Source organism: Furipterus horrens, unplaced genomic scaffold (assembly GCF_987537825.1).
Source record: "Furipterus horrens unplaced genomic scaffold, mFurHor1.1.pri manual_scaffold_7, whole genome shotgun sequence".
NCBI classification, from domain to species: Eukaryota; Metazoa; Chordata; class Mammalia; order Chiroptera; family Furipteridae; genus Furipterus; species Furipterus horrens.
Genome location: NW_028327177.1, coordinates 27378106 through 27405877, shown reverse-complemented (window position 1 = coordinate 27405877; position 27772 = coordinate 27378106). Strand labels below are relative to the sequence as shown.

General features: G+C 39.9%; 1 protein-coding gene across 1 annotated transcript in view; it reads left to right on the top strand.

The window, feature by feature from the left end:
* Positions 1–27772, top strand: part of VPS13B (vacuolar protein sorting 13 homolog B) — a 714607-nt gene that overhangs the window by 654244 nt on the left and 32591 nt on the right. The window contains exons 45-54 of the mRNA XM_090283521.1: positions 5202–5465; positions 6135–6218; positions 6396–6571; positions 7054–7224; positions 7579–7780; positions 8967–9155; positions 11506–11652; positions 17129–17409; positions 19597–19724; positions 19927–20126. Coding sequence (XP_090139647.1) covers positions 5202–5465; positions 6135–6218; positions 6396–6571; positions 7054–7224; positions 7579–7780; positions 8967–9155; positions 11506–11652; positions 17129–17409; positions 19597–19724; positions 19927–20126 — 1842 coding nt within the window. The remainder of the gene's footprint in view (positions 1–5201; positions 5466–6134; positions 6219–6395; positions 6572–7053; positions 7225–7578; positions 7781–8966; positions 9156–11505; positions 11653–17128; positions 17410–19596; positions 19725–19926; positions 20127–27772) is intronic.

Here is a 27772-nt window from a genome sequence, read left to right as displayed (position 1 = left end):
TTCTACCATCCAAAGATAAATACTGTTATTACTTTGGTGTATTTTTCTTTCCTTTTTTTTCTTTTCTTTTTTCTGTGCAGATATTTTTAAACAACTTGAGATCTGATTGTAATAATTTTTCAACTTGTTTTTTTCACTTCTCATGTTATCCAAAATTCCTGAAAATTTCCTTTGAATGGTTGCATAATAATTTACCAATTGATACATTGAAACACACTTAGACATTCTCTTGTTGTTGAGTTTTTAGGTAATTTTCAATTTGTCACTATAATCCTTAAATAAGTATCTTTTGGTACAAATAGATATCCAAGTTTCTGAGTCTCTCCCTAATATAATTTGCTATAAAATTTAATTACTTGAGCAAAGGGTATGAATGTTTTTGTGGTAGTTGATGCATATTCCCAAACTAGAAAGATATATTTTATTTTTTAACCAAAATTCCTTGTTTTGTCTTACCAGATTCTTGTTAGGACTACACTAATTCTTTATTTATTTTTTTTAATTTATTTTTATTGTTTTTCTATTATAGTTGTCTCAGTTTTCCCCCATTACACTAATTCTTTAAATAAAACTGAATATATATTTGTCCCTAAACTTCTTTTGATTTTCTGCATTTTTCAAACCATTGGCATTTTTTTTAAATCTTAATATAAAAAGGGACTCAAATGAAGACTAACAAAAATAATATTCATACATTGCAAGTTTAAAGGATTTTAATCATTTTCTCTGTTAATGTCAAATATGCATATTTTAATTATTTTTTTTTTAAATTACATATTTTAAGACATCTTGTGCCAAATCACAATTCAGAATTTTTCCAAATGTTATTTGTACCATTGAATGTCAGTAATGATTTTCTGTGGGGACTGTCTCTCACACTTTCGTTTGTTTCTACCCTGTTTATAAGAAATAATCTTTAAAACAAAAGTAGCATTTAACCAGACAGGAAGGACTTTTGGAGAGCAATATGGAGCATAACACCCCTCAACGTTGCATGTACCTTTGCAAAAGGAAGTGTCACCATCTCCCTAAGGAAGGAACTGGGAAGTCCATTTTACATTCCCACTGTCATGAGGGCACATACACACTTAATCTATATTTTGAATATTAGCATTTCTTGCAGTCAAATGAGATTGAGTTCTATATTAGGGCCATTTTTAAATTTTAGCAGGGCAGTGAAAAGTAGAACACAGAAACAGAATTTATTTAACCTACCATGAAGCAAATGAGTATCGTTTATGCTGAACCTGGGTAATACTGAAAGGTTAAGCAGATCACCAGGCCAACTTCAAACACACTGCTGTGTGTACCGACGTTGTGAAATACCTCTCTAGTCACTGTTTTGTAGCCCCTCATTTTCTCTCCCCTCTTTGTCGTTCCCGCCCTCCCTCCCTCTCTTCCTTTATCCCTTCCCCCTCCACATACACACAGAAGCAAAAATTCACAATGTCTTTTTCAGTTGCAGTTAATATTTTATTGTCAGGGTAGATTAACATTCAGATTAGTTCTAAAGTATCATATATCAGAGACACAGGATTTCCTCCGTTAGCCAGGTTAGGAAGGAAGATAGGAACCCAGCTTCCAGAAGACCTTCATGGATTCCCATCTCCCTCCTATCTTGGCTTCTTTTCTTCTACCACCACCCCCCTCCCGCACGCACCCCCACCACCACCGGGCCTGGGAATTTGCAATAAACCGCAACTGCCTAATTACCAAGGCCCCGTTTGGGGGGATGAGTGTATGTAGCGCCCTGATCTACCTTAATCACATTACTCTGTCCCTCTGTGTCGAAAAATTGACTAAAGATCGTTTGAGTAATGACTGGTTATCTGTGCCCTGCCTTCCCTATACTCCTCTCTCATTTCCGCAACTGAATGAAAAATTCTCAGGAACTTTGTACAGTATACAACTTCTCGTGTACACGTATTTGCTTCCATGCTTCCCTCCCCGTGATTGAGGAAAACTTTACCACTCTAAAAACTTAAATATACATATGTATGTGTGTATACATATTTGTATCTTTATACATGCACTTTTAATCATGGTTAAGATATCATTTTCCAGTGCATCTGGCGCTCTGGAGTTACTCTTTAATATCGCTATTCTTCTTGGCACTGATCTAATAAGAGTTCTGAAACCTGCTAAGTAAAATCATATGTGGAAATCTTCAGTACACATCTTTGTGGCTTTGGGGAAAGAGGGGAATTAGTGTGAAACCTGGAAATGTGTACTAAAGAGGAGAAACCCTGCATTTAAAAAAAATTAAGAAGCTGTCTTCGACTGATAAATTAATCTTGAAATTCTGACTGTAATTTTTCAAATAAAGGCATTGTAAGTGTTGCCACTTTGAGAAAAAGCAGACGTGGCTCTCCCCAAACTCTGCGTGGGAGCAGCCGTGGGAGCGTCACCGACCAGTGGCCACTTTGGATTTCCCTTCATCTAAGTAGCCTTCCCTCCTGGCCACTTTTAAAGATTTTCTTTTTATCAAATTTGAAAGCCTATTTAACAGGCTTTTTAGTTGAAAATGAAACTATAAAACCCCACCAAGAAGATCTCTGTCTTGAAACAAAGGGAGTCCCAGATGGTTGCAGAGATCCTGTGGTTTCTGTGACAGACAGCAAAAATCTCTCGTAAATCTCCTGGGGCCCAAAGTTCCGAAGCAAGAGCAGCGTGCATCCATTGCCAGGCTGGGGCACATCCAGAATGAGCACGGAGATCAGTACAGCCTCTGAGCTTTCAGATGTATCCCTCAAGTTAGGCGATGCTGTGGCATCATAATAAGTATTATCGAAATTATAGTGACCGGAGTCTCTGGTATTCCTTTTAAAGAGAATTCAAAGGAATAAATAGCTGAAAAATAAATGTTTTAAGAAAATGCTAAGCCTCACTGTTCAAAATATAGTCTGTACATGGTTATTCATGTTTATGTAAATAATAGTCCATTACAAATGATGGTTATAACATATTCTTAATGACACTGGAAAATATATCAATTACTCTTGTACTCTTCATAGCAAGTTAATGAGATGGATACTATTATTCTTCCTATTTGGTATTTATTTTCTCACCAGGTTCAGGGCTTGTCAGGTAAGCAGGTCAGGGCTGCACCTGCTTCTCTGCCATCCTCTTGGCTCTGCCTTCCCAGTCTTAGCATGGCCGCAGAAGGGTATATGTATCCTCTCATAACATCTTCTATGGCAGAAAAGAAGAAGAGCTTTCTCTTCTCAATTTTTTTCCCTTATTATCAAGTAGTAAAATCTTTCCCAGAATCTTTTAGCAGTCTTTCTTTGTCATAGTATTAGCCAAAACAGAGTCCCATGTTTACTCCTTAAACTAAAATTTGGCAAAAGGGATTACCAGGATTAGTTTATAGCAATTAGGATACAGCCTCCGGGGCCATGAGAATTTACTGTTTTTTTGAGACCTAAGCCACATCAGGGTTTTTAATAGTAATGGAGGAGGAGGAGGAGGAGGAACCTGCTGTTCGGAAAAACTAGTGGGGTCTGCCGCATGTACGTTATGATCGGCAGCCTTTTTCCTCTTTTTAGTTTCTTAAGTTTTCTTAATTAGGAGGTATTAATTTTATGAGAACATAGACTGTCGGAGTGATTATCAACACAGACTGTGCCAGTCTGGGTAATATTGGGCAAGTTATTCAACATCTCTGTGCCTCCATTTTCTCCTTGTTAAGATGAGGAGTCGTAGTAGCACCTATTTTACAAGGTTGCTGTGAGATGAAAAAGAGTGAATTTGTGAAAATGCTTTTATTAGTCAGCATTCTTCAAAGAATCGAAACCAGTAAGGTATGTATATGCACACACAGATATTTATACATATATGTTAGGTGTCGGATAAATTGGCTAATGTGATTATGGAGGTCAGGAAGGCCTAAAGCCAACAGGCTGGAGACCTAAGAAGAGCTGATGTTTCAGTTCATGTCCAGAGGCTGGGGAAACATCAGTGTCCAGCAGGAGGGCTTTCCACTCACTCAGGCTCTTCTATATGCAGACTTCCAGTTAATGGAAAGAGACCCTCTCACATTAGGAAGCAATCTGCTTCACTGGGCCTACCAATTCAAATGTCAGACACACCCACATCCAGAATAATGTTTGACCATGTATCTGTGTACCCTCCGGCCTGTTCAGCTTCACACATAAAAATAAGCATCACATGCTTAGACGTGTAAATATACAATATCTATGTTAGTTATTACTATTTTTATAATATGAAAAAAATGTTACAGATAAGAGAATCCAAATGGGAAACTCCTTTCTTCCCCATCGTGGTGAGTATGCATATTACAAAAGGATTTGTTTTCTAAAAGTACTTCATAAGAACAAATTTTGCGTTGTCTTTTCAATTTCAACCAATTTAAAGAGATATTTCTTAATGCCTACTCTTAGCTGGATGAAAAGTTAGATAATCCATGGATTTAATGGATAATTACCTGTGTTTTATGATGATATATTCTTCTACACTATAGGAAAAACCTGAATAAAATAAAATATAATTAGGCATCTGTGTTAACAATTGTTTGTGTTATTTATGCAGAGATCTCTTATTGCATAAGAATACAATAAACCCTTGGAAATCAGCTCCAGGGAATACATTGATTACAATTATCCTCTCAGCTACCAGAGCTGAAATCTTTTTCTCAATCCCCATTCTTTTTTTCTGCTACATCCTTTGATACCAGTGACCACCACCTCTTTGTCAGTCTCGTCCCTGTGGCTTCTACAGCATTACTCTCCTGATTCATGATCACACTCCCTCACCCCTGTTCTCCGGTCCCTTTTCTGGCCTCTCACCCAGATAGCTGCCCCTTACGTGTTGGTCAGTTGCTGGGTTCGAGCCTCTCCTCTCTTTTCCAAGTAAACTTCCTTCTTTCTGTGTCCATTTGCAGGGCTATTACTTCACAAGACTCTTCTCTCCAGCCGCACCTTCTCTCTCAAGCACGGGGCCAGTAGTATTTCTAGCTGGGCCTGGACCCCACCCATGTGTCCCGTTGAGTGCTGCAAACTCCACAGAGCAAAATCCCCTCTCTCCTTTAAGCCTCTTTTTCTTCTCGTACTCTCTAAATAAGCTAATGACTTCATTTTCTTTTCCTTAAAAGGAACACAGGTTACTCTGTCTGAACAGTTTTGTATTTCCAATTCATGAAATGTGAATTGATGAGGCCTTATTTATTTATTGTCTTTTAGATTATCATCTGTGGAAGACAGATCATCTGTAGTTACTTATCTCAAAGCATAGAACTGAAAGTCGTTCAGCATTATATTGGTCAAGATGGACAAGCTGTGGTTCGAGAACATTTTGACTGCCTCACAGCCAAACGGAAATTGCCTTCATACATACTAGAAAACAGTGAACTGACAGAGCTGTGTGTGAAGGCCAAAGGAGATGAAGACTGGTCAAGAGACGTGTGCCTGGAATCCAAGGCCCCCGAGTATAGCGTTGTCATTCAGGTATGAGAAGTAGTGCAGTCTAGACTAGGGCAGCTTTAAAGATAAAAATTTCTTAATATGCTCTTTATTTAATACAACACTTTATTAAAAGTGAATATATTAAAAAGAAGGGAGAGCTGAAATAATACGAAGAGACTTTGACTATTATGTCCCACACAGTTTTCTCCCCATCCTAGGACAGCACGTTTGTATCTGATCCCATGGGTCTTATAGCCAAGATGCTGCCCCTCCCAGATTGAAGCAAGTTATATCTGAAAAAGATTCTGCTGCACTGGGTTCTGTGGGAGGGGGAGTAAGGGGCATCTTCCCCACTTAATAATCTTCTTGTGGATCTTTAACTTTTTGATCTCTTCCTCAGTCTCCGCCGTCATCACTTTCATTCCCATAAGGCACAGCTCATCTCTCTCATTCTCCCACTCAGTCTCTTATCAGTCTCTCCTCATAGACAGAAGTCCCTTCGTCTTTATGGAAGGAATTGGCCCCATTAACTCACTGCATATTCACTTCATGCCATAATGAAGTCTGTTTTTGCTTAGTTTTCTTTTTTTTAATGCCTTTTTTCTACAACTTCAAACTTTTTAATCCTCTAAACCAACATTATATCTGTGCCTTATTTTGATTAATTAGTAAACTAGGATTTAATGGGACCCTTTCCTATCTCATGTGCAGGTGCCATCTTCAAACAGTTCCATTATTTATGTCTGGTGCACAGTTTTGACTTTGGAACCCAACTCTCAAGTGCAACAACGAATGGTGAGTACTTTCCAGTCCTAAAATATGGTATATGACTCTGACCTTTCCTGTTCTGAAATAAATTAAGGTCAGAATGACCCGGGGAAGAGATTTATTGTAAGTTTGTTTCAGCATCAAACAGCTGGAATATTGCAACAAAGCAAATATGAAGGTTCTTCTGTCCTTTTATTTTTACAGATTGTGTTCAGCCCTCTTTTTATCATGAGGAGTCATCTTCCAGACCCCATTATCATACATTTGGAGAAAAGGAGTCTGGGATTGAGCGAAACACAAATTATTCCAGGAAAAGGGCAGGAAAAACCACTGCAAAACATAGAACCTGACCTTGTACATCACCTAACATTTCAAGCAAGGTACTGGAAAAATCCTTATATTTTCCTAAGAGAAATTCAGTATAAAATTAATCTTGTACTGTTGAAGGGGGAGAGGGAGAATAGAGGTTTTTGTATTTCTTATCTTATGAGAACATTACTTTTTAATTATCCTACCTAGTGTTCTCTTATTCTCATCTGTAGTTCTAAATAAGATACAGCCTCTTTCATTAAGCTTAGAAATAAATGAGGAATCATCAGAGAATTTAATTGGCACATCATTTCTCTCATGGAAGAAAAATTGAATAGAAATCTCACCCAAGCCTGGTTGTGGCAGAGGGGCCACAAGAAGAAAAGCCAGGGCCCAAGTCACCCACTGTGTCATCAGTCTGTAGACCACCAAAAGTTGACCCCATTTCACAAGAAAGTATTGGATTACAATACATTTGTAGTTAGACTTTTTTCAGTAAATTGTAGACTACCTGAGAAATCTGATATTTTTGTTTTTTCTTTCCATTTCCCAGAGAAGAAGATGATCCTTCACATTGTGCTGTTCCCATCTCAACATCCCTCATTAAGCAAATAGCTACCAAAATACAACCTGGAGGTTCAGTTAACCAGATCCTTGATGAATTCTATGGGCCAGAAAAGCCCCTTCAACCCATGTGGCCCTATAATAAAAAAGATTCTGACAGGTAATGTTCTCCAGCAATCTTTTTCCACATGTTTCAATATTAATAAATAACCATTCACAAAAATGTTAGATACCAAAAAAGAGTGTTTTTTTAAAAAGGAGATATTTGCACGTATCTGTCAGATTCTGCCCTTTTATCATCTAGCAGATGTATTTTGTAGATTGCTTTACTCATAATCTGGAATGTAATTGCATGAAAAGTTTCTTTCTCCTGGATGCAAACTCAACATTGAATGATTGTGGTATGAAGAGGTGTCATACAGGAGCACTGTGTGTCTGGAATCCTTAAACATATTTCATGAATACTGAAGTCATTATATTTCACTGAGTCTCTTGGATGTGGTATTTGGAACAGGAATGAACAGCTGAATCAGTGGGATAGCCCAATGCGAGTGAAGCTGTCAGTCTGGAAGCCATATGTTAGAACCTTGTTGATAGAACTCCTACCCTGGGCCCTGCTTATCAATCAATCCAAGTGGGATCTCTGGCTATTTGAAGGGGAGAAGATTGTTCTACAGGTTCCTGCTGGCAAAATTATTATCCCTCCTAATTTTCAGGTACTATAACTTTTTTTACTAATATGAATTCTTTTCTTTCAACAGCTAGCTTTTATTCTGAGGTTGCATTTATGTTCATAACCAAATGAATCACTTTTGGGAAACTGTCCTTGAAGTTGCATATGTAAGGGATATGGAATGTTCTTTGTTATTCAGAGACTTTTCAGATGTCTTTCTGCCCATCAGCAGTATTCATGTTTGAGTTATCATTAAATTTGATAACTGTACTAGTTGCATTCTCGTTTCCATTATGTACAGGATATTTGACAAGCATTAGAATTGGCCTGCTCTGGATATATTAAGGACAGAGAGCCATATTCTGTGCTAACTTACCCCCTGGATATTTTTGTGGTTCTTACAGAGAACTGTAAGATGGTAAGAACTGAGGATTTCTGAGCAACCATTTTTGTCAGGGTCCTCCCCCGCTCAACCCCACCTTTTTCTTTTTTTTTTAAATAAGTGGACTTGAAAATCCATAATCATAATGCCACCCAATGTTGTCAGTAACAACATGGAATCATTGCTGACATGGGGGAAAACTTAATCATGAAACAAAATTTCACAGAAGATTTTATATTCCATCATAAGAGGGTTTTCTTGATAAGGCCAGCTCATTTTAAAAAGGCACATAAATTATAAAAAAAAAAAAAATCGAATACAAGGAACTCCTAAGTAAAATCTTTTCCTAATAGGAAACAACTTGAGAGTTCTTTTTTTTTGGGGGGGGGGGGCAGGGGGAGAAACTTCAGTTCATAAACATCTTTATTAAATTGCATTTTTTAAATAATCAAGTGATGTTATCTTATGGAATTGGAATGTTAACCTACATAGACCTAAAGTTGCGTATTATTCTTTTGTCAAATGAAATGAAACCTTCAGTTTTTAAGCCTTTGGTATTTATAGGGTAGTTATAGTTTGGCTTTAGGTTATTTTTCCTTTTTCAATAAATATCAATTCCATCGTGAATCAAAGAAAACAGAGGGATCTAAAATAAAATGTATGCTGCCATTACAAAAATAAAAAAGAAACAGAGAGAGAAAGAGGAAAAAGAAAAGAAAGGAAAAAACCTTAAAGGGATTTGCTTACCTAAATAGACCTATTATGTAACATAAAAAATTCTTGTGAATTGAGGTAAAAATATCAAAGTTAAGAAAAATACTTTATAATTGAGGCATTATTTTTCCAGGAAGCTTTTCAAGTTGGAATGTACTGGGCAAATACAAACACTGTGCACAAGTCAGTAGCAATTAAACTGGTTCATAACCTGACATCTCCGAAGTGGAAAGATGGAGGTAACAGCGAGGTCGTGTCATTGGACGAAGAAGGGTTTGTTGATGCTGAAATAAGACTTGGTGCTTTCCCAGGACATCAGAAGGTAAGATCAAAGTCTCTGTGGCTCAGGGGAAATAGCGTGCCATCCTCTCAACCTGTTTAAAACGAATCCACCCTTTTCTTTTTAAATCCCTTTTTGGTGTTACTTGTTCTAGACAATTTGTAAGAGTGAAACCCATAATTTCTTAGACCTCTCTGTTTTTCTCCCTGTACCAGTGATACAAGCTGTGTCACATAATTTATCCAGTAACTGGTCTAGCTCAGAACACTCAGCAGTCACTTGATTCATTGTATGGGGGGAGGGAGAATGAACTTATTCACAACTACCCACAAAGTGTGCTTGGCTTTGTTCTTGTAGAGGAGGAAGTAGAGTTGCTAGTATTCTGAGCACTGAGTGGAAGGTCAAAGGCTCCTGTAGCACAGGTTAGATTCCTGAGCAAAGTGATGAGGATCAATCTTGGTTTTCCCATAGAACCAGTGTTACAAGAGGGCATTGTATTCTTAAACAGGGGACTGGTGCCCATGTTTTTAAAGATATGAATACAAAAATCACAATCAGTTATTAATTAAGTATGGATGTGTGCATTTCAGCATAAATTTTTTCTAAATTCTATGAAAACCAATTAAGTAGACTAATACAGTAACAAATCACATTAAACTATATGTATGAAAGTACACTATCATATTGTACCATTTAGAGGTCTCATGCTGTCCTTACTAATACCTTCATTATTTCAACTGTCCCAAATCAGAAAAAAAAGGGATACTTCATCAGAGTAGTGTAAGTCACAGTGACCTTTCTGTGGGGAAAAGCCAGATTTTAACAGGCATCTTTGAAGAGCCTCTTGGTGTTAGGGTCACTTGGTGACTTTAAAAAAAATAAATTTCTCTGATACAAAGAATTTGGTTTCTATTCAATATTCAAGGCTGGTATCCATTTCCTTAAAAGTTGTCTGGGCAACACATGTTTATGCTCTGCCGGCCAAAGTACTGTAACATGGGTGTAAATGGCAAAGAGCTGTAAGCATGAATCACCCAGAGTCGAATAGTTGTAAGTTGAGAACTACCATCAAAACCTGGAAAAAATGTTATGATATACAGTCAAACACTCAATATTTCCAGCACCTCACAACATAGCCATAGTAAGCGCTGAATACATGTTTGTGAATGACTGACTGAACTGTAGGAAAATATATTTTATATATAATTATTCTTCAGCAGTGAGTCTCAAACTTTTTATTCTTGGGACCCCTTAAAATTATTGAGGGCCTCCCAAAACCTTTTGTTTATGTGAGTTATATCTATTGATGTTTATCAAATTAGAAGTCAAAACAAAACTTAAAACACAAGGCTATACATACATTCCATTAGTCATGAAAGTGATGACATTATACTTCATATAACCTCTAGAAAACTCCACTGGTACACTCATGAGAGAATTAGAGTGAAAAAGACAAATAGCATCTTAGTATTATTATAAAAATAGTTTTGACCTTTGGACTCCCTAAAAGGATCTCAATGACACCACCCCCACCACAGGCCCCGGACCACACATTGAGAACTGCTGTCCTGACAATACCACTTCCCAGCACCCATTAGATGGGTGTCCTTAAGCAAATATCTTCTCTGAGCATCCGTTCCTCATATAACATGGTAAGGTAATAAGATGACACATGTAGTGATAAGAGCAGCACTATGGAACCAGACTGCATGGTTTCCAACCCCAGTTAGACCCGCTTTATATTTGTGAACTTGGGCAAGTTACTTAACCTCTGAGCCCCATTTTCTTCCTATGTAAAATGGAAATAAAAGTAGCTGCCCCACTTGAGTGTCGCGAGGGTTCTGTGAGTTAATATGCATGAAGTACATAAAACAGATAGACCCCAAGAAGGCAGTAGATGAGGTTCAGTCATTATGTTTTCTTCATCATCGTCAGCAGTAGCAGCAGTATTATTAAAGTTTTCAGAACTTCCCATGGTCCATACTAGGCATTCAGTGAGCCAGCTGCTATCATGTGCATGAGGAAGGAGAGGAGAAATGTTTACTTGAATTCTTCATGTTGGAAAAGATGAGTGGCATCTTTTTACATATAAGTGCTTTATAAATAAATATGTTGTGAGGGAATTGGTTAAATAACTTGAAAACAAGTTTCTGGGTCACTACGCGGTAGCAGCAGAAGTAAGTAGTTTGCTGAAGTACCTAGGTGTAGAGTAAATAGGGGCCAGGACATTTTTGAAACTGAAAAGGGATGCATTAAATACTGTGGAACAAAAGGTAAAATTGGTACTGTGCTGAGAAAACCAATAAGTAAGGTGGCCTTTGAAAAATAATCAAGAGATTTTTATATAGTTGACAAGATTTCCAGATTTCCTCTTTCCTTAATTGCCTTTCAGCTGTGTCAGTTCTGCATTTCCTCCGTGGTTCAGCAGGGGATACAGATCATCCAGATCGAAGACAAGACGACCATAGTCAATAATACACCGTATCAAATATTTTATAAGCCACAGTTATCTGCCGCCAAGCCCCATTCTGGAAAGGAGGTAGGTAATTCATAACATGATAGGTTTGTCTTAAGTTTTGGTAAGTTACAATAAATAGGACCAACCTTTTTTAAACTAGAACATATAAAAAGCTAACACTGAAACTAGGTAAAGAGAAATGCATTTATTTTTTCTTTAATTAAAATCATGGATGTCATGGTCCATGCTTCCAAGGTAGTTAATGAGCAAAAACATCCTGACACGCAGCCTAATTAGCACTGCCTGCGCCCCATCCTCTCCAGGCGACAGTGCACTCTCCCAGCAGCACTAAGCCAGAGCCCCACCTGCAGGGAAGTGCCCCTGATGACTGGCTCCCAAGTCTCAGGGAAAGAACATCTGCCTTGCAGGCTGCAGTGCAGGGCGGAGCCATGTGGGCGGAAGGCTGGGCCCCAACTGAGCCGTGGATTTGGAGCACTGAGCTCCATGTCCACCGAGAGGAAATGTGAAAATGTACCAACTCATTGATGTTAACATCTCCATGGCAGAATATGCAGAAAATAAATCCAAGAAGGGTTTTTGATTCAGTTATTTATACAATTAAAATGAAGTTAAATTTAGAGAGAAGGGAGTTTTTTTTTTTCCCAGAGTAAACAATTCATATGTTTTATTTTATTTTATCTTTTTATTTTTATTTTTCTATTACAGTTGTCCCACTTTTTCCCCCATTGCTTCCCCCCCCCACTCCGCCTACCTCTTCTCCCACAGTGAATCCCCGCCCATTGTCCATGTCCATGGGTCATTTATACTAGTTCCTTGACTAGACCCTTCCCCTTCTTACTCTCCTTTTCTCCCTCCCCCGTCCTCCCTTGTCACTGTTAGTCTGCTCCTTGTTTACCTGCCTCTGGTTCTATTTTGCTTGTTTGTTTGTGTTGTTCATTAATTTCCTGTATTAGATGGTATCATATGGTATTTGTCTTTCTTTGCCTGGCTTATTTCACTAAGCATAATTCTCTCTAGTTCTATCCATGTTGTCACAAAAGGTAGGAGTTCCTTCTTTCTTTCTGCTACATAGTATTCCATTGTGTAAATGTACCACGGTTCTTTAATCCACTCATCTACGGATGGGCATTTAGGCTGTTTCCAGTACTTGGCTATTGTAAATAACGCCGCTATGAACATAGAGGTGCATAAGTTCTTTCGAATTGGGGTTTCAGGATTCTTTGGGTATAATCGTAGCAGAGGAATTGCTGGTTCACAAGGCAGTTCCATTTTTAGTTATCTGAGGAAATTTCATACTGTTTTCCATAGTGGCTGCACCAGTCTGCATTCCCACCAACAGTGCACCAGGGTTCCCTTTTCTCTGCATCCTCGCCAGCACCTGTTGTTTATTGATTTGTTGATGATGGCCATTCTGACCGGTGTGAGGTGGTATCTCATTGTGGTTTTTATTTGCATCTAGAGAGAAGGGAGATATTTTAAAAGGACTTAAAAACAGAGTATTCTAAGTGTTATGCTATTGAAACTATCATATAGGAAAGGATAATCTTTATTTATCTTTGTCTGCATTTACCATTATCCCTTACTTTCAGCTTCTAAAGTTACATTAGAACAATAAAATAGGATGAAAGTCCTATTCTTCTAAGTTTACCATGCATTGCAGTATTTACAAAAATGTCAGCACAATAAATTTTTAGCTTGGTTCATTCAAGAGTTGTTCAAATACATAGGTGACCAGAAGTGCCGAGGTGGGGCATAGAGTCAACAGTGTGGGTTGTAGGAGGGGCTTTGACAAGAGTCAGCCCCTGTGTCCTGGTAATTCTGCTTCTCCCCACCTGGCGGCTTCCTGAAACCTTAGGTCAGGGCTTTCCACACTGACAGTTCCTCATCTGAAAATGGCCATAATTCCGTATTCTTTGTGGGTTTTTTGTGAAGATTACATGAGATAATATTGATAAAAAGGCTAGGCACTCAGGAAATGATAGTACAGCCGGCCGCAGCAGCGACAGCAGCATCACAGTGAACTCCTCATTCATCTTGGCCTCCTGGGAAGACAAGGCAGACCCCTTCTTCCCTGCAGCTTAAGGAGTGTCCCCTTTTTTAAGCCCCCACCCAGCTTCAGGCAGATGTAGGAATTTTTTCAAGTCGTAATTACCTCTAGCCTCCTAGGGAGATTGTGTGGCACAGTGGGAAAAACACCAAACAGGAAGCAGGAAGCCTGGCTTCTGGCTGGGCTTTGCCACTCACTGGTTTTGTTATCGGTGGAAACCGAGTCCTTGCAGTATCGCAAGGACAAGAATTTCCTGAGACCCACACGGGAGGATGGGGCTCCATGGTAAACTTTATCCATGATGTAAATTTAAGGGGTTCCCCCTCCTCACTTCCCAATGTCCCATCTCCGTCTGTCCTGCCATGGAGAATGTCCAATCTTGTCTTCACCAGGGCCAAAGCAAAAGCCAGTGTCCAGAGTTTCTGCTCCATATTAGAGTCCAATGCAGTCCAGCATCCAGCTGGTTTAGTGTGCATTTCCCACTGCAGCCCACTGCTGTGCTGCAGGATTCAGGCCCCTCCTGGAGCCTGCTTGTGGGATCCGCATGGCTATGTGCCATGCACCTGCTAGGGCCACTGTCTATGGAGAGTGAACATGTGAGTTTGGGTCACATGGGTGTGCATGTGAGGTAGAGAGAAAGAGAGAGCACGCTCCTTTGTTTCCTGGGATTATCTTAGCTTGGGCTTGGTATGGACCAGGTGTTTTTTTTTCAAAATGACCAATCATTTTCCCAGGCTTTCTCAGATTTTGGATGGGTCCACACCCCCTAGTTAGATTGACAGGGCTCTATGGTCCCACACCTCCCCCACACCTCCCAACAGTCCAGTAAGGTACCAGAGTGGGGAAGAGAGGAGTGTTAATCCCCTGGAGCATGAAAAGCTGTAGCTTCCTGGTGAAGCAAACAGGTTTATGCTCCTCAGTTTATTAAGCTCAATGTCTGGTTCCCTTTGTTCCCCTTGTATACTCAGCTCAGTACCAATGGTAACAGTTCTGTGATTTTGGAAAAGTCGTCAGCTCTCTGGAAAGCAGCTATCTGCTCTGTGAAAGAGGAGGATCAAATAAATTCTCTCAAGGTCATTTTTTATTAGAATTTTTACTCTGGAGTGTAAAGCTCTTTAATTACAGTTGATATGCAATATTATATTAGTTTCATAGATTTGACATTTCTATACCTTACAAAGTGATGGCCGTGAGAAGTCTAGTACCCATTTGTCATCACACCAAGTTATTGCGATACTATTTGCTATGTTCCCTGTGCTGTGCCTTAGGTTCCTGTGACTTATTTATGTGATAAATTGGTTCCCCTTACTACTCTTCACCTTTTTCCTATTCCCCCATCGCCCAACACTCCAGCAGCCATCAGTTCGTACTTTGTGTCTAGGAGTCTGTTGGTTTTGTTTTGTTTGTTCATTTCTTTACTTTTTACCCTTGTGCATTGTTGGTGGGATTGTAAATTGGTGCAGCCACTATGGGAAACAGAATGAAGGTTCCCAAAATAAATTTAAAATAGAAATCTCAATGTCCTTACTAAGTTTAAAATTCTGAAACTCAAATGATCCAGAAACCATGTGAAATTCCAGCTAAGGGTTGGTATCAAGAGTTTCCTCCTCCCTTAGGAGGAACCTTCACCCAAATTTGTCTTCCACGCTCCCAGGTCACTGTTCTGTATCTCCTTCGGATCTCTTTCCAAGTCCCCCAGCCCCCAGGGTGCCACACTCTTTCAGTTCATCCAGCACGGGGCATTCCTGCTCCTGTAGCAGCTGGATTTTAGCAATAGTTAGGACACATTGAGAACTTTGCATTGCCTTTAAGTCACCCCAGCTCTGTCATGTTTCTTTCTGCCTAGAAAAGCAGCTCCTACTCCAACTGCCTATAACTGTCTCACTAGGGCTTTGTCGTGGGAACAGGATTTTATTTTTTTAAGTATATTTTATTGATTATGTTGTTTCAGTAGTCCCAATTTTTTCCCCCTTTGCTCCCCTCTGCCCAGTAACCCCCTTCCCTCCAGCAATCCCACCCCCCCTTTTAGTTCATGTCCATGGGTCGTGCATATAAGTTCTTTGGCTTCACCCTTTCCTATATTATTCTTAACTTCCCCCTGTGTATTTTGTGCCAAACAATTATGCTTCTTAATCCCTGCACCACTTCCCCATTTATCCCTCTTCCTCTTCCCAGCTGATAACCCTCCAAATGAGCCTTATACCTATGATTCTGTTTCTATTCTGGTTTGCTTAGTTGGATTTTGTTTTTATTTTTTAGATTCAGTTGTTGATAGTTGTGAGTTTGTTGTCATTTTAGTGTTCATAGTTTTGATCTTCTTTTTCTTAAGTAAGTCCCTTTGACATTTTATATAATAATGGTTTGGTGATGATGAACTCCTTTAGCTTTACCTTGTCTGGAAAGCACTTCATCTGCCCTTCCATTCCAAATGATAGCTTTGCTGGATACAATAATCCTGGTTGCAGGTTGCCTTTCATCACATCGAATAGTGCTTGCCAGTTCCTTCCTGCCTACAAAGTGTCCTCTGAGAAATCAGCTGATAGTCCTACAGGCACCCCCCTGTAGGCAACTCTCCGCCTCTCTCTTGCTGCCCCCAGGACTCTGTCTTTATCTTTCACCTTTGGAATCTCAGTCATGATACATCCTGGTGTGGTCCCTTCCGGGTCCAGCTCGCCCAGGACTCTCAGTGCTTCCTGGACCTGTATGTCCATCTCCTTCGCAAAATTTGGGAAGTTTTCCTCATTTTTTTCAATTCTTGCTTCCTCATTCTGCACTGGTTGACTTTTTTTCTTCCTTTTGTTCCAAATCATTGATTTTAACCCCGATTTCCTTCCCTTCACCATTGGTTTTGTATGGATTGTCCTTTATTTCACTTAGCATAGCCTTCACTTCTTCCCTTATGTGTTTGCCATACTCAAGCATATCTGTCAAGCCTGTGAGCATCGTTATCACCAGTGTTTTGAATTCTGCATCTGTTAGGTTGCCTATCTCCTCATCTGTGAGGTTGGCTATCTCCTTGTCGCTTAGATCTCCCACTGGAACCTTGATCTGTTTCCCCTTTTGGGCCATGCTTCTCTGTCTCCTCGTTCTGACAGGCTCCTGTGTTTGTTTGCCTCTGTGTCCCTGGTAGAGCTGTCGCTTCTGTTACATTGTAAGGGGCAGAGCCTTGGGGATTCATCAGTATAGGGCGACCTGTTTCACCACGTGTGGTGCTGTATGTGGAGGAGGGGTCCAAGAGGGGACAATGCCGCCAGCCCAGCACTCACCCCTTTTCTAGGCACCTCTCCCACTTCCACAGTGGACTGGTGCCCCTCTAGCTGCTGCCCTGGTCATTGGGGAAGAGGATTTTTAATATTCCCGTGCCCCTCACCTGGCCACCTCCTGAAAATAAATGGTTATGGTTTCTTAGAAGATGTGCTTGGAAACGCTTCACTTTTCTGTATTATTGCAGTAATTGTGCTCTCTCTGCACTGTCTTTTCTTTTTTCAGTATTTTCATGTTCCAGACAGTGCCACTTTCAGCATTGGCCCACAGCACTGGCCTGCTGCAAACTCCAGTTCGCTTCCTTGCTGGGACTTAACGCCTGATGTCAGTCCATCAGCGCTGGATGCATCTCTGCTTCAAAAGTGGATCTCGCTGGCCTTTTCTCCTGCCGCAGGTGCCGACAGCTCCCAGAGCTGGAGCCTGCCAGCTGTTGTTGGACAGGAGTTTCCCAGACAGAGTGTGGCAGTGCCATTGGGTAGCTGTAGGGAAAATGGATTCTGCACCAGGTACTGTACATATATGTGAATGCCCTGCTCTGCTTGTCACTCTACCTGTTCATCCAGGTGCCAAGAGACAGGAGAATCATTGCAATGCCCACCATATGTAAAACCAAGTTTTACTTTTATATATAATGGCTTCTACACATTGTATACAACTGGACAAATACTATGATCACATATGAGATTTTTTCTCTTATTGCTTCTCCTGGGGGCAGAGGATGGTGTAGCAGCAACACATTGTAATGAAAAGATCGTCTTCTTTTATGACTTCTTAGCCTCTGTCAAATGATAAGAAATAAGGGTTAAATTATGAGAACGTAAAGTTGGAAAACCTTTTTATTTTTCTATATCTTATTTCAAAATGGAATTTTTCTCAAAAAGTTATTAAGAGAGATAACTTAGATAAACACAAGTTACAGAAGACTGTTCTGTGGTTGTTTCCGCACGCAAGTTACCAGTTATGCAAATAACCACAGAATCAAGCCGGGGACATGTAATGGTTTGTCATACTGGACTTTAATTTTGTGGTTGTTCCGCATGCAATATATCCTTTTTGTAGCTGTCGGGAGTAACTTATTTATGCTCTATGTAAAAAGTACAAAAGAAAACCTATTGTGGCCTTATGAGAGTTACTTATTCTCATGATTATGAAGTCATAGACTTTATTTGAGATTTTAGCCATCCTGACTTTGTGATGTACATGAATGTCTAGTAGTAATATTTTGAAAGTTAACTTTCTAGCTAACTCACGTTAGTAAGACCCTGTTCCCTACACACATCCCTTCTTCCTTCACAACATTCACCAACACCCCTGGTTCATGAACACTTTAATCCCTAACTGGGAAGGAGTGGTTATCCTTATATTCTGATTGGAGAAGTTAAGTGTGGTGAGTTTAAGGAAGCATTTCTGAAAGTGAATTGAACCTATGTCTAGAAAACAAAGCTTATTTTTTTTTAATTTAAAGACAAAATTGTGAGTTCTTATTTGAAATTGTTTAAAATTCTAAGAATTATAAGGCATAATTTTATTAAAATAACTTAGTTTAATTCTTTAATATTAAGTGAGATGTTAGATTAAGAATCCCATACGTTAGTTCTGCCTCCACCCCACTTTCTTGGCCACCAGAAAGAAAATTCCTGAGGTTGGCTTTCCCAACTCTTTCAAAATGAGGCAGGGAAGAAAACAACTTTGGTGTAATCCAAGGACTGAACTCTGAAAATGAATTCCCCTCCTGCTGCCCTGTCACCTCCTCTCTCTTCTCCTCAGTCCAACAGTGCACATTTGAAGGTTTAATTAATGGGATTTCCCCAAATGCTAATGGACAGTTCTCTTTGGCATTTCAGGCAGATACAGTCTTCACAAAGGACCCTAACACTGATGAACAAGATAAATAGCAAATGGGAAAATATACATTTGGCAAATACCAGTTTAATCTGATTAATTTGAACAATCAGTCCATGTAATTTAAACATCAGAGAGAGTTTTTTTCCTGCTTTGATATGAGATGTTGTTTGGTAGTTTATGGATCTGAACTGGAACATTTCTGTCACCCATTGCAGAGGGTAGCCTGTGCCCACAGAGCAGTCCTTTTAATGCCAAATAGTACAGCTTTGTTCTTGGTAGTCAAGTGGAGCTCCTACAAAGTATAGTCACTGTGAAAACTAACAACAAACATTATGAGTCTACCTACCTTTAGGGGGAAAAAAAGAGCAGGTACCCAGATTCTCTAGGAGTCCTTCTAAAAGCACAAAGGACTTGTGCTTTGGCCTTGGCCAAAGTTTACCAGGTGCATTTGAGGAAAAAGGCACCCGATCCAACAAGTTTAAGGCACATACAGACTGAGGGGGAAGGAGCAGGAGGAAGCTGTAGCACAAGGTACCTGTATTTGTCTCTGAGCAGCAGAAGTTATGCATTTTTTTCCATTTAGATAATTTTTCATTCAAAAAAAAAAAGTTTTATGATAAATGTATGTTACTGTTTTAGGGAAAAAAATCAGTGAATGTATAATTCATATATGGCAGTTAATGTGTAAGAAGATGACCCTCTTTCTCTAGAAACCATTTCCTCTGGTTTATAAAAGAGAAGGTATTACAGAGTTCTGAATATCGCAAGTCTAAATAAATGTGCATCAGGAGAGAAAGCGTTCATTTCTTTCTAAACCGTCTCTGTCATTCGGGTTGATTCTGTTCTAGGGCTATTGTACTGACATATCAAGAGCACTTGGGAGTGACCTATTTAACTCTCTCTGAAGACCCTGGTCCTCGAGTAGTTATCCATAACAGATGTCCAGTACCAATGCTTATTCAGGAAAATATTAAAGGTATGTTTTATAACATTGAATTTAAATAATGCAAAACCTGTATTTTTCCTGGTGGTTTTTACTTAGTAGTTACCTCTGATCCTGTGAGGAATGTTTAAATAAATGTGCTATTAATCCCTCGTAAAGTTTTTCTTTCCACATTTAGTTTAATATCCCTAAGTCTGTCTTCAAGGCCTTAAGTCTACATATGCCTTTTTTTTAGATATTCCAACGTTTGAGATTTATTGCCGAAAAGTTCCTGCTGAGTGTTCAATCCATCATGAGCTTTATCATCAGATTGCCAGTTATCCAGACTGCAAGACCAAAGACCTACTTCCTAGCCTCCTTTTGAGAGTAGAATCCCCGAATGAAATAACGACAGAGTGGAGTGATGCCGTTGACATCAACAACCCAGGAACACAGGTCAGTGAGTCACACGTGCTCCTGCTGGTGCCCAAAGCAACGTTGCCATTTTTTAAGGTTTCGATGGTTGTCTTAGTTTTCTAAATGAGGGACTTCTTGTCTCTGTGTGAGGGCCTGTCTGTATCCATTCTTACATCCTTGCATTACAAATTCTCAGATACAAATATGTATCCCTAAAGTACACTAGACAACTGTTTACCAGAGAGGAGCACTGGCTTAAGCAAGCCCTCCTTGGGTCTACCACAGGGTCAAAATGAAATAAAATTGTTGGACTTCTCTACATAGAAGGTAGTCCAACTAGCCATATTTTAAGACAATTATAATGCCAACCCTAGTTTAATTTCCATTTTTGAAACTTTACTAATTTTAAATATACATTTTGTCCTAGTAGTACCTAAAACTTTGCAAGTGTAAGTGTGGTTTTAAAATCCTGAACAAATGAAATGTCTTGATTTGTCTCTTACTCTGGATATTAGTGGTGTTACCATTCTTGAAAATGAAACACGCCTAAGCATTCATTTCTACTGTACTTAAAATTTGCCATTTTTTATGCACTGGCCAGGTAGCTCAGATGTTTAGAGCATTGTCCCTGTACACTAAGGTGGTGGGTCTGACCCCTGGTTAGGGCACATACAATAATCAACCCATGAATGTGTAAATAAGTGGAACAACAAGTCAGCGTTTCTCTCTCTTTCTCATCAATCAATAAATAAAATTTTAAGTGCCATTTTTAATATGTAGTTGCATTAAATACATTCACCGTGTTGTACAACCATTACCACTATTTCAGCATCTCAAACCAAAACTCTGTGTCCATTAAGCAACTCCCTGTTTTCCCCTCCACTGAACCCCTGGTAGCCTCTATTGTACTTTTTGTCTCTGAATTTGCCTATTCTAGGCAGCTCATAATAGTGGAATCAAACAATATTTGTCCTTTTGTGTCTGGTTTGTTTCACTTGACATAATATTTTCAAGGTTTATCTATAACATGTGCCAGGACTTTATTCCATTTTATGGCCAAATAATATTGTGCTGTACTTTAATGTTCTTCACATCTATTAGTTTATTTGATCTTCACAATAAGCTTTTGAAGTAGATCCCATTGTAATGGTTACAAAACACATATTAAAGTTATAAATACATGTACAATAATAATGATGATTACCATTTAATAATTTCTAACTGTATGCCAGGCATTGGGCTAAGCACTTTATTCTTTATTTTTAACTGGGGTGACATTGGTTAATAAAATTATATAGGTTTCAGGTAACAATTATACAACACATCATCTGTATATTGTATTGTGTGTTCACCACCCCAAGTCAAGTCTCCTTTCATCACCATTTTCCTCCTTATGTCCTCTTCTGTCTCTTCCATCCGCCTTTTCCTCTGGTAATCATCATACTGTGATCTGTGTCTATGAGTTCTGTTTTTGTTTTTGTTTTTTGCTTAATCCCTTTACATTTTTGACCCAGTCCCCCAACCTTCCCAACCTTCTCTCCTCTGACAGCTGTCAATCTGTCCTATATACCTATGAATCTGTTCCTATTTTGTTTGTTAACTTTTTTGTTCATTAGATTCCATATATAAGTGAAATCATATGGTACTTTGACTTAGCATATTACTCTCCAGGTCCAGCCATGCTGTTGTAAAAGTAAGATTTCCTTCTTTTTTATAGTCAAGTAGTATTCCATTGTGTAAATGTACCACAGCTATTTCTTTTCTATTATTGTTGATATTATTATGGCTGTCCCCCATTTCCCCCCCTACCAAGCCACTCCTCCTCCCTCCCCCCCAGCCTTCAAAACATTGTTGTCTGTATCCATAGACAATGCATATATGCATACATGTACTTTGGCTAATATCTTCCAGTCACTCCCATCCCCATCCCCTCTGAGATCTATCAGTCGTTCTATGATTCCATGCCTCTGGTTTTATTTTGTTCATTAGATTCCACATATGAGTGAAATCATATTTGTCTTTCTCTAATTAGCTTATTTCACTGAGCATAATGTTCTCAGGTCCAACCATGATGTCACAAAAGGTAAGATTTCCTTTTTAAGGCTGCATAGAATTCCATTATGTAAATATACCATAGCTTTTTTATCCACTCATCTACTAATGGGCACTTGGGCTGCTTCCATCTTGGCAATTGTAAATAATGCTACCGTGAACACAGGAGTGCATATATTCTTTCAAATCAGTGTTTTAGGTTTCTTTGGATATATTCCCTGAAGTGGGAATGCTGCGTCTTAAGGCAGTTCCATTTTTAATTTTTTGAAGTAACTCATACTGCTTTCCACAGTGGCTGCACCAGTCTGCATTCCTACCAACAGTATGTAAGGGTTCCCTTTTCTCCGCCATCTCTCATATACTTGTTTGTTGACATATTGATGATAGCCATTCTGACAGGTATGAGGTGTTATCTGATTGTGGATTTAATTTGCATTTCTCTGATGATCAGTGATGTTGAGCATGTCTTCATATATCTATTGACTATCTGTATGCCCTCTTGGGAGAAGTGTGTATTCAGGTCCTTTGCCCATTTTTTAATTGAATTGTTTGTCTTCCTAGTGTTGAGTTGTAAATTTCTTAATAAATTTTAGATATTAAACTCTTATCAGATGTATCATTGGCAGATATGTTCTCACATTGAGTGGGTTGTTTTTTCATTTTGTGGATGGTTTCCTCTGCTGTGCAAAAACTTTTTAGTTTGATGTAGTCCCATGTGTTTATTTTTTCTTTTGTTTCTCTTGCCTGAGGAGATATATCAGAAAAAATGTTGCTATAAGAAATGTCCAATATTTTACTGCCTGTGTTTTCTTCTAGGATTTTCATGGTTTCGAGACTAACATTTAAGACTTAAATCCATTTTGAGTTTATTCTTATGTGTGGTATAAGAAGGTGGCTAGTTTCTTTTTTCTTTTCTTTCTTTCTTTTTTTTTTCTTTGCATATCTGTTCAATTTTCCCCAAAAGAATTTATTGAATAGGCTTTCATTACCCCATTGTATGTTCTGGCCTCCTTTGTCAAACATTAATTGACTATAAAGATGTGGGTTTATTTCTGAGCTGTGTATTATGTTCCATTGATCTATGTGTCTATTTTTATATCAGTACCATTCTGTTTTGATTACTATGGCCTTGTGATATAGTTTGATATCAGGTAATGTGATTCCTCCAACTTTGTTCTTCTTCCTCAAGATCACTGTGGCTATTCAGGATCTTTTGTGGTTCCGTATAAATTTTTGAAATATTTGTCCTAGTTCTGTGAAATATGTCATTGGAATCTTAATAGGAATTGTGTTGAGTCTATAGATTGCTTTGGGTAGTATGGACATTTTAATTATGTTAATTCTTCCTACCCACGAACATGGTATATGCTTCCACTTATTTGTATCTTAGTTTTTTTAGTGTCTTTTCTAAATACACACCTTCTACATCCTTGGTTAAGTTTATTCCTAGGTATTTTATTTCTTTTGATGCAATTGTAAATGGGACTGTTTTCTTAGTTTTCCTTTCTGTTAGTTCATTACTGGACTATAAAAATGCGAATTATTTCTGGATATTTATTTTGTATCCTGCTACTTTACTAAATTCATTTATCAGTTCTAGTAGTTTGTTGGTGGAATTTTTAGGGTTCTCTATATACAGTATCATGTCATCTGCAAATCATCTATTCCTTCCTTTCCAGTTCGGATGCCTTTTATTTCTTCTTCTTGTCTGAGTGCTGTGGATAGGGCTTCCAGTACTATGTTGACTAAGGGTGGTGAAAGCCAATATCCCTGTGTCGTTCTGGATCTTAAGGGAAACGCATTTCGTTTTTGCCCATTGCATATGATGTTGGCAATGGGTGTGTCATATACTGCCTTTATTATGTTGATGTATGTTCTTTCTGTTTGCAGTTTGCTGAGAATTTTTATCATAAATAGGTGCTGAATTTTATCAAATGCTTTTTTTTTGCATCTATTAATATGATTATGTGATTATTATCCTTCATTTTGTTTATCTGGTGTATCACGTTGATTGATTTGCAGATAGTATACCAACCTTGCATCCCCAGATTAATCCCACTTGATCATAGTGTATGGTTTTTTTTAACGTATTGCTCGATCTGGTTTGCTAATATTTTGTTGAGGATTTTAGCATCTGTGTTCATCAGGGATATTGACCTATAATTTTCTTTCTTTGTTGTGTCTTCATCTGGTTTTGGAACGAGGGTTATGCTGGCCTTGTAAAATGAGCTTTGGAGTCTTCCCTCCTCTTTAATTATTTGGCATAGTTTGAGAAGGAGATGAGTTGGTTCTTTGAATGTTTGGTTAAATTCACCTGTGAAGCCATCCCATCCAGGGCTTTTGTTTGTTGGGAGTTTGTTTTTGTTTTGGTTTTTACTGCTTCCATTTCATAGGTGTGATCTGTCTGTGCAGAACCTTTGATTCTTCCTGATTCAGTTTTAGCAGATTGTGTGTTTCTAGGAATTTACCCATTTCATCCAGATTGTCCAATTTGTTGGTATATAATTGTTTGTAATATTTTCTTACAATCCTTTGTATTTTTTTGGTGTTGGTTGTTACTTCTCCTCCTTCATTTTTAATTGTGTTTATTTGGATCTTCCATTACGGGGAGGTATCGGTCAGGTCTGAGCAAAGGTGGAGGGGTGACACCAATGCCAGAACCACACAACTAAGTCTGTCTTGGACTCTGCCCAGCCCTGAGCACGGCAGAGCTGCCAGGAGTGGACAGGGCAGTGTCCGCAGATCTCCCTTGCCTGGGAGGCACCGTAGATCAGTTTCCTAGGAAAGCGGAGAGAATGGCCCCTGCCCCAAAGCCACGCAACTCAGTCACTGACGTCTCCTGAATCTGCTTGGACCTCTGCCCTCTGGCCTAGAGCATGAACTTCTCAGGGTGGCGTGACAGGGAGTCCAGAAGGTGGGGCTATTGCATTCCCCCAGGCTGATGCCTTATGTGGGGGGTGGGGGGGTGTGCACAACCCAAGAAAGATGGCATCTGCAGTTTGGGAGAATGACTCAGCATAGGGATCCTGGTGGCTGTCCCTTCAGCTAGTTCCCCAGAGCCACAAACCCCAGTCACTCCTCATGTGACTCTAGTCCACTCCACGTTCCCTTCACCAGAGCCCAAGATGTTGTGCATTGGCCCTTTAGGAGGGTGCCTGCATCTCTGGCAGACTCCTCTCTCTTCTTGGTGAACAGAATCTCCGCCGGTTTTCACAGCCAGATGTTGTGTGGGTACCTCTTCCTGGCTCTGGTGCCTTGAGCTGAGGAGCTCAGCCTAGGTTTGAGACCCCACACTTCTCAGGGGAACCCCATCCCCCACCCCCGCGACAGCTAAGATATCCCTTTGGAACCTCAGCTGTTTCCTGGGCAGGGTGGGAGAGAGGGACAGCCCTTTTAGTGTCTCCACCCTTCCTACTGTCTCAATGTGTCTTCCGTAAATCCTTCGTTATAGAAATTCTCTTTAGCTAGTCTTCCGTTGGTTATTCAGATTGATTGCTCTATATTTTAGTTATAATTGCAGCTTGGTCCTGGGAGGAGATGAATGTAACATCCACCTTCCGTGCCACCATCTTGTATTCTCCAAAAACCTACGTCCATTCTTACCCAACTTTTACAACAGCAATACAAGTTGGGATTATCATCTCCATGTTACAGAAGTAAATAACCAAGACTTCCAGAGGAACATGGCCTGATTCCTGTGCACTGCGAGAGAAGGGCCTGGGCTTCTGTGCAGACCTGCCTGACTCCAGAGTAGCTCTGAAGCAGAGGGCTGCATCCTCACCTGGGATTCCTCCCTTCTTCCCCTGTCCTGCTGGCGTGTGCTCATCTCTCAAGAGAGTCTCTTCTTCACATCTGTGACACCGTCTCCCCACCCTCAGGACCTTCTATGTGCTTATAGAACATCTGTGACATTTAGTTTCACTTATTGCTTGAAATGATTTCCTACCAAGTCCAGATTCCTGGCCATCAGATACCTGCCTTATTTGTCCTCAGCCTAGTGCCTGTCAGCACAGTGTTAATGAATACCAAATGAATGAATAAATGGGAAGACGAGGTTAATGAGAGAAAAGAAAAAGAGGCACCCAGGCCTACCCGTGGAAAACTCCAGCATACGACAGAGTGCAGCAAAAGAGACTAAGAAGGGAGAGAGAGAGCGTGCGGAGGAAAACCCAGGCAGGTGGAAACATGAAAACCTCTGAGCGAGGAGGTATAGGGAGTGTGAGGTGGCAGAAACAGGGGGAAGCAAGGTAACAATTAAATTACAAGTTCAGAGTAAGTGGAAGTGAGGGGCTGGAGGAACATGTGAAAAGTGTTCTTCCACAGAGCGTGGCCATGAAGCAAATGAGATCAGAGGGGCGGAAGCTCTTCATACGCTGCAGGAGAAGAATCAGTCAAGAAGTGGAAAATATGAGCAAGGAGTTGCCCAGAGAGGCAAGTCCAAGGCCCAGGGCCTATAATTCCCCCTGAGTGAAAGGGCCTCTTATCTGACAGTGGAAAAGAGGTGGGGAGAGGCACAGGTGTAGGTAGAGATAGTTGGGGGGATGAGCCAGAAAATTGAGTAAATTGCTACGCTGTGGCCTGAAGTTTATTTTGCAGTGTGGAATGAATCGTCTGTAAGAGAATGAGGAAAAGGGAAGGGGGCGGCTGTAGCTGTGGAAACAGCTGAAGGACCTGGCCCGGGACAGGCGTAAGAAGAGCCAAGCAGCCTGGGGGCCACACACACCTTGGAGACCTGCACTTACAGTGACCCCAAAATACCCAGGGATGTGGCTTCCACCCACAGTGCTCATTAAATGAACAATGACAATCCGCTGTATCCGTGCAGCCTCAGGAGACATTCCTGGTCTCATTAATTTACAAAATAAACACTGCATGCTGCTCAGGGGTCCTCGAACTCCCCTGCTTGAGTTTAAAGATTTTCAAGGCCTTACTTATATATGTCTAGGGACTTCTTTACCATAGGCCTTCTGCCTGCCAAACCTTATTTTGGGGATTTCTATTCACCCTAAATTTCCTCAAACCTTTGTAGTCAGAGATACTTCAAAGCTAAAAGGAGGTACTCTCCAACACCCTTATCATCCCTGGTCTGAGGACCCAGCAAAATGTCATCTTCCCATTCATCTTTGAGGAGCTGGGGGCCATATGTCCTGCAGACCACAGGTTACTTCCTCCTCTGCAGGAAGATTTGTTTCAGACCCTCCCCGCCATCTCCTCCATAATGCACCAGGGCATATAAATCACCGGGGAGCGAAGGGAGCAGTGTCCTCTGATGAAAGGAAGCAGCTCTTCCGTAGGAGTCAGTTTGTCTTCCAGGAGCCTTTCCTCAGCCCTGGTTCTGAGGCACGTGATGCGAATTTCAAACAGCAGAATTAAAACACCAGGAAGTCCCCCTAGTGCCCACGGGAAGAAAAGTCCTCTAGCTCTTGTCAGTCATAGATGTGCCCCTTGCCTCGGTTTTGGGAGCAGGACAATGTCATGTATAATTTTGAAATAGAATATGGAAGGGAATATGCAGAAAATAACTTTATAATGACACAAAGAAGTATTCTTCAGATTAGTTGTTATCGGGAAGACCCGATAGCATGGAGGGCACAAAATTCTGATTGTGAAATCGGTGGCGGTTTCCTGGGGTT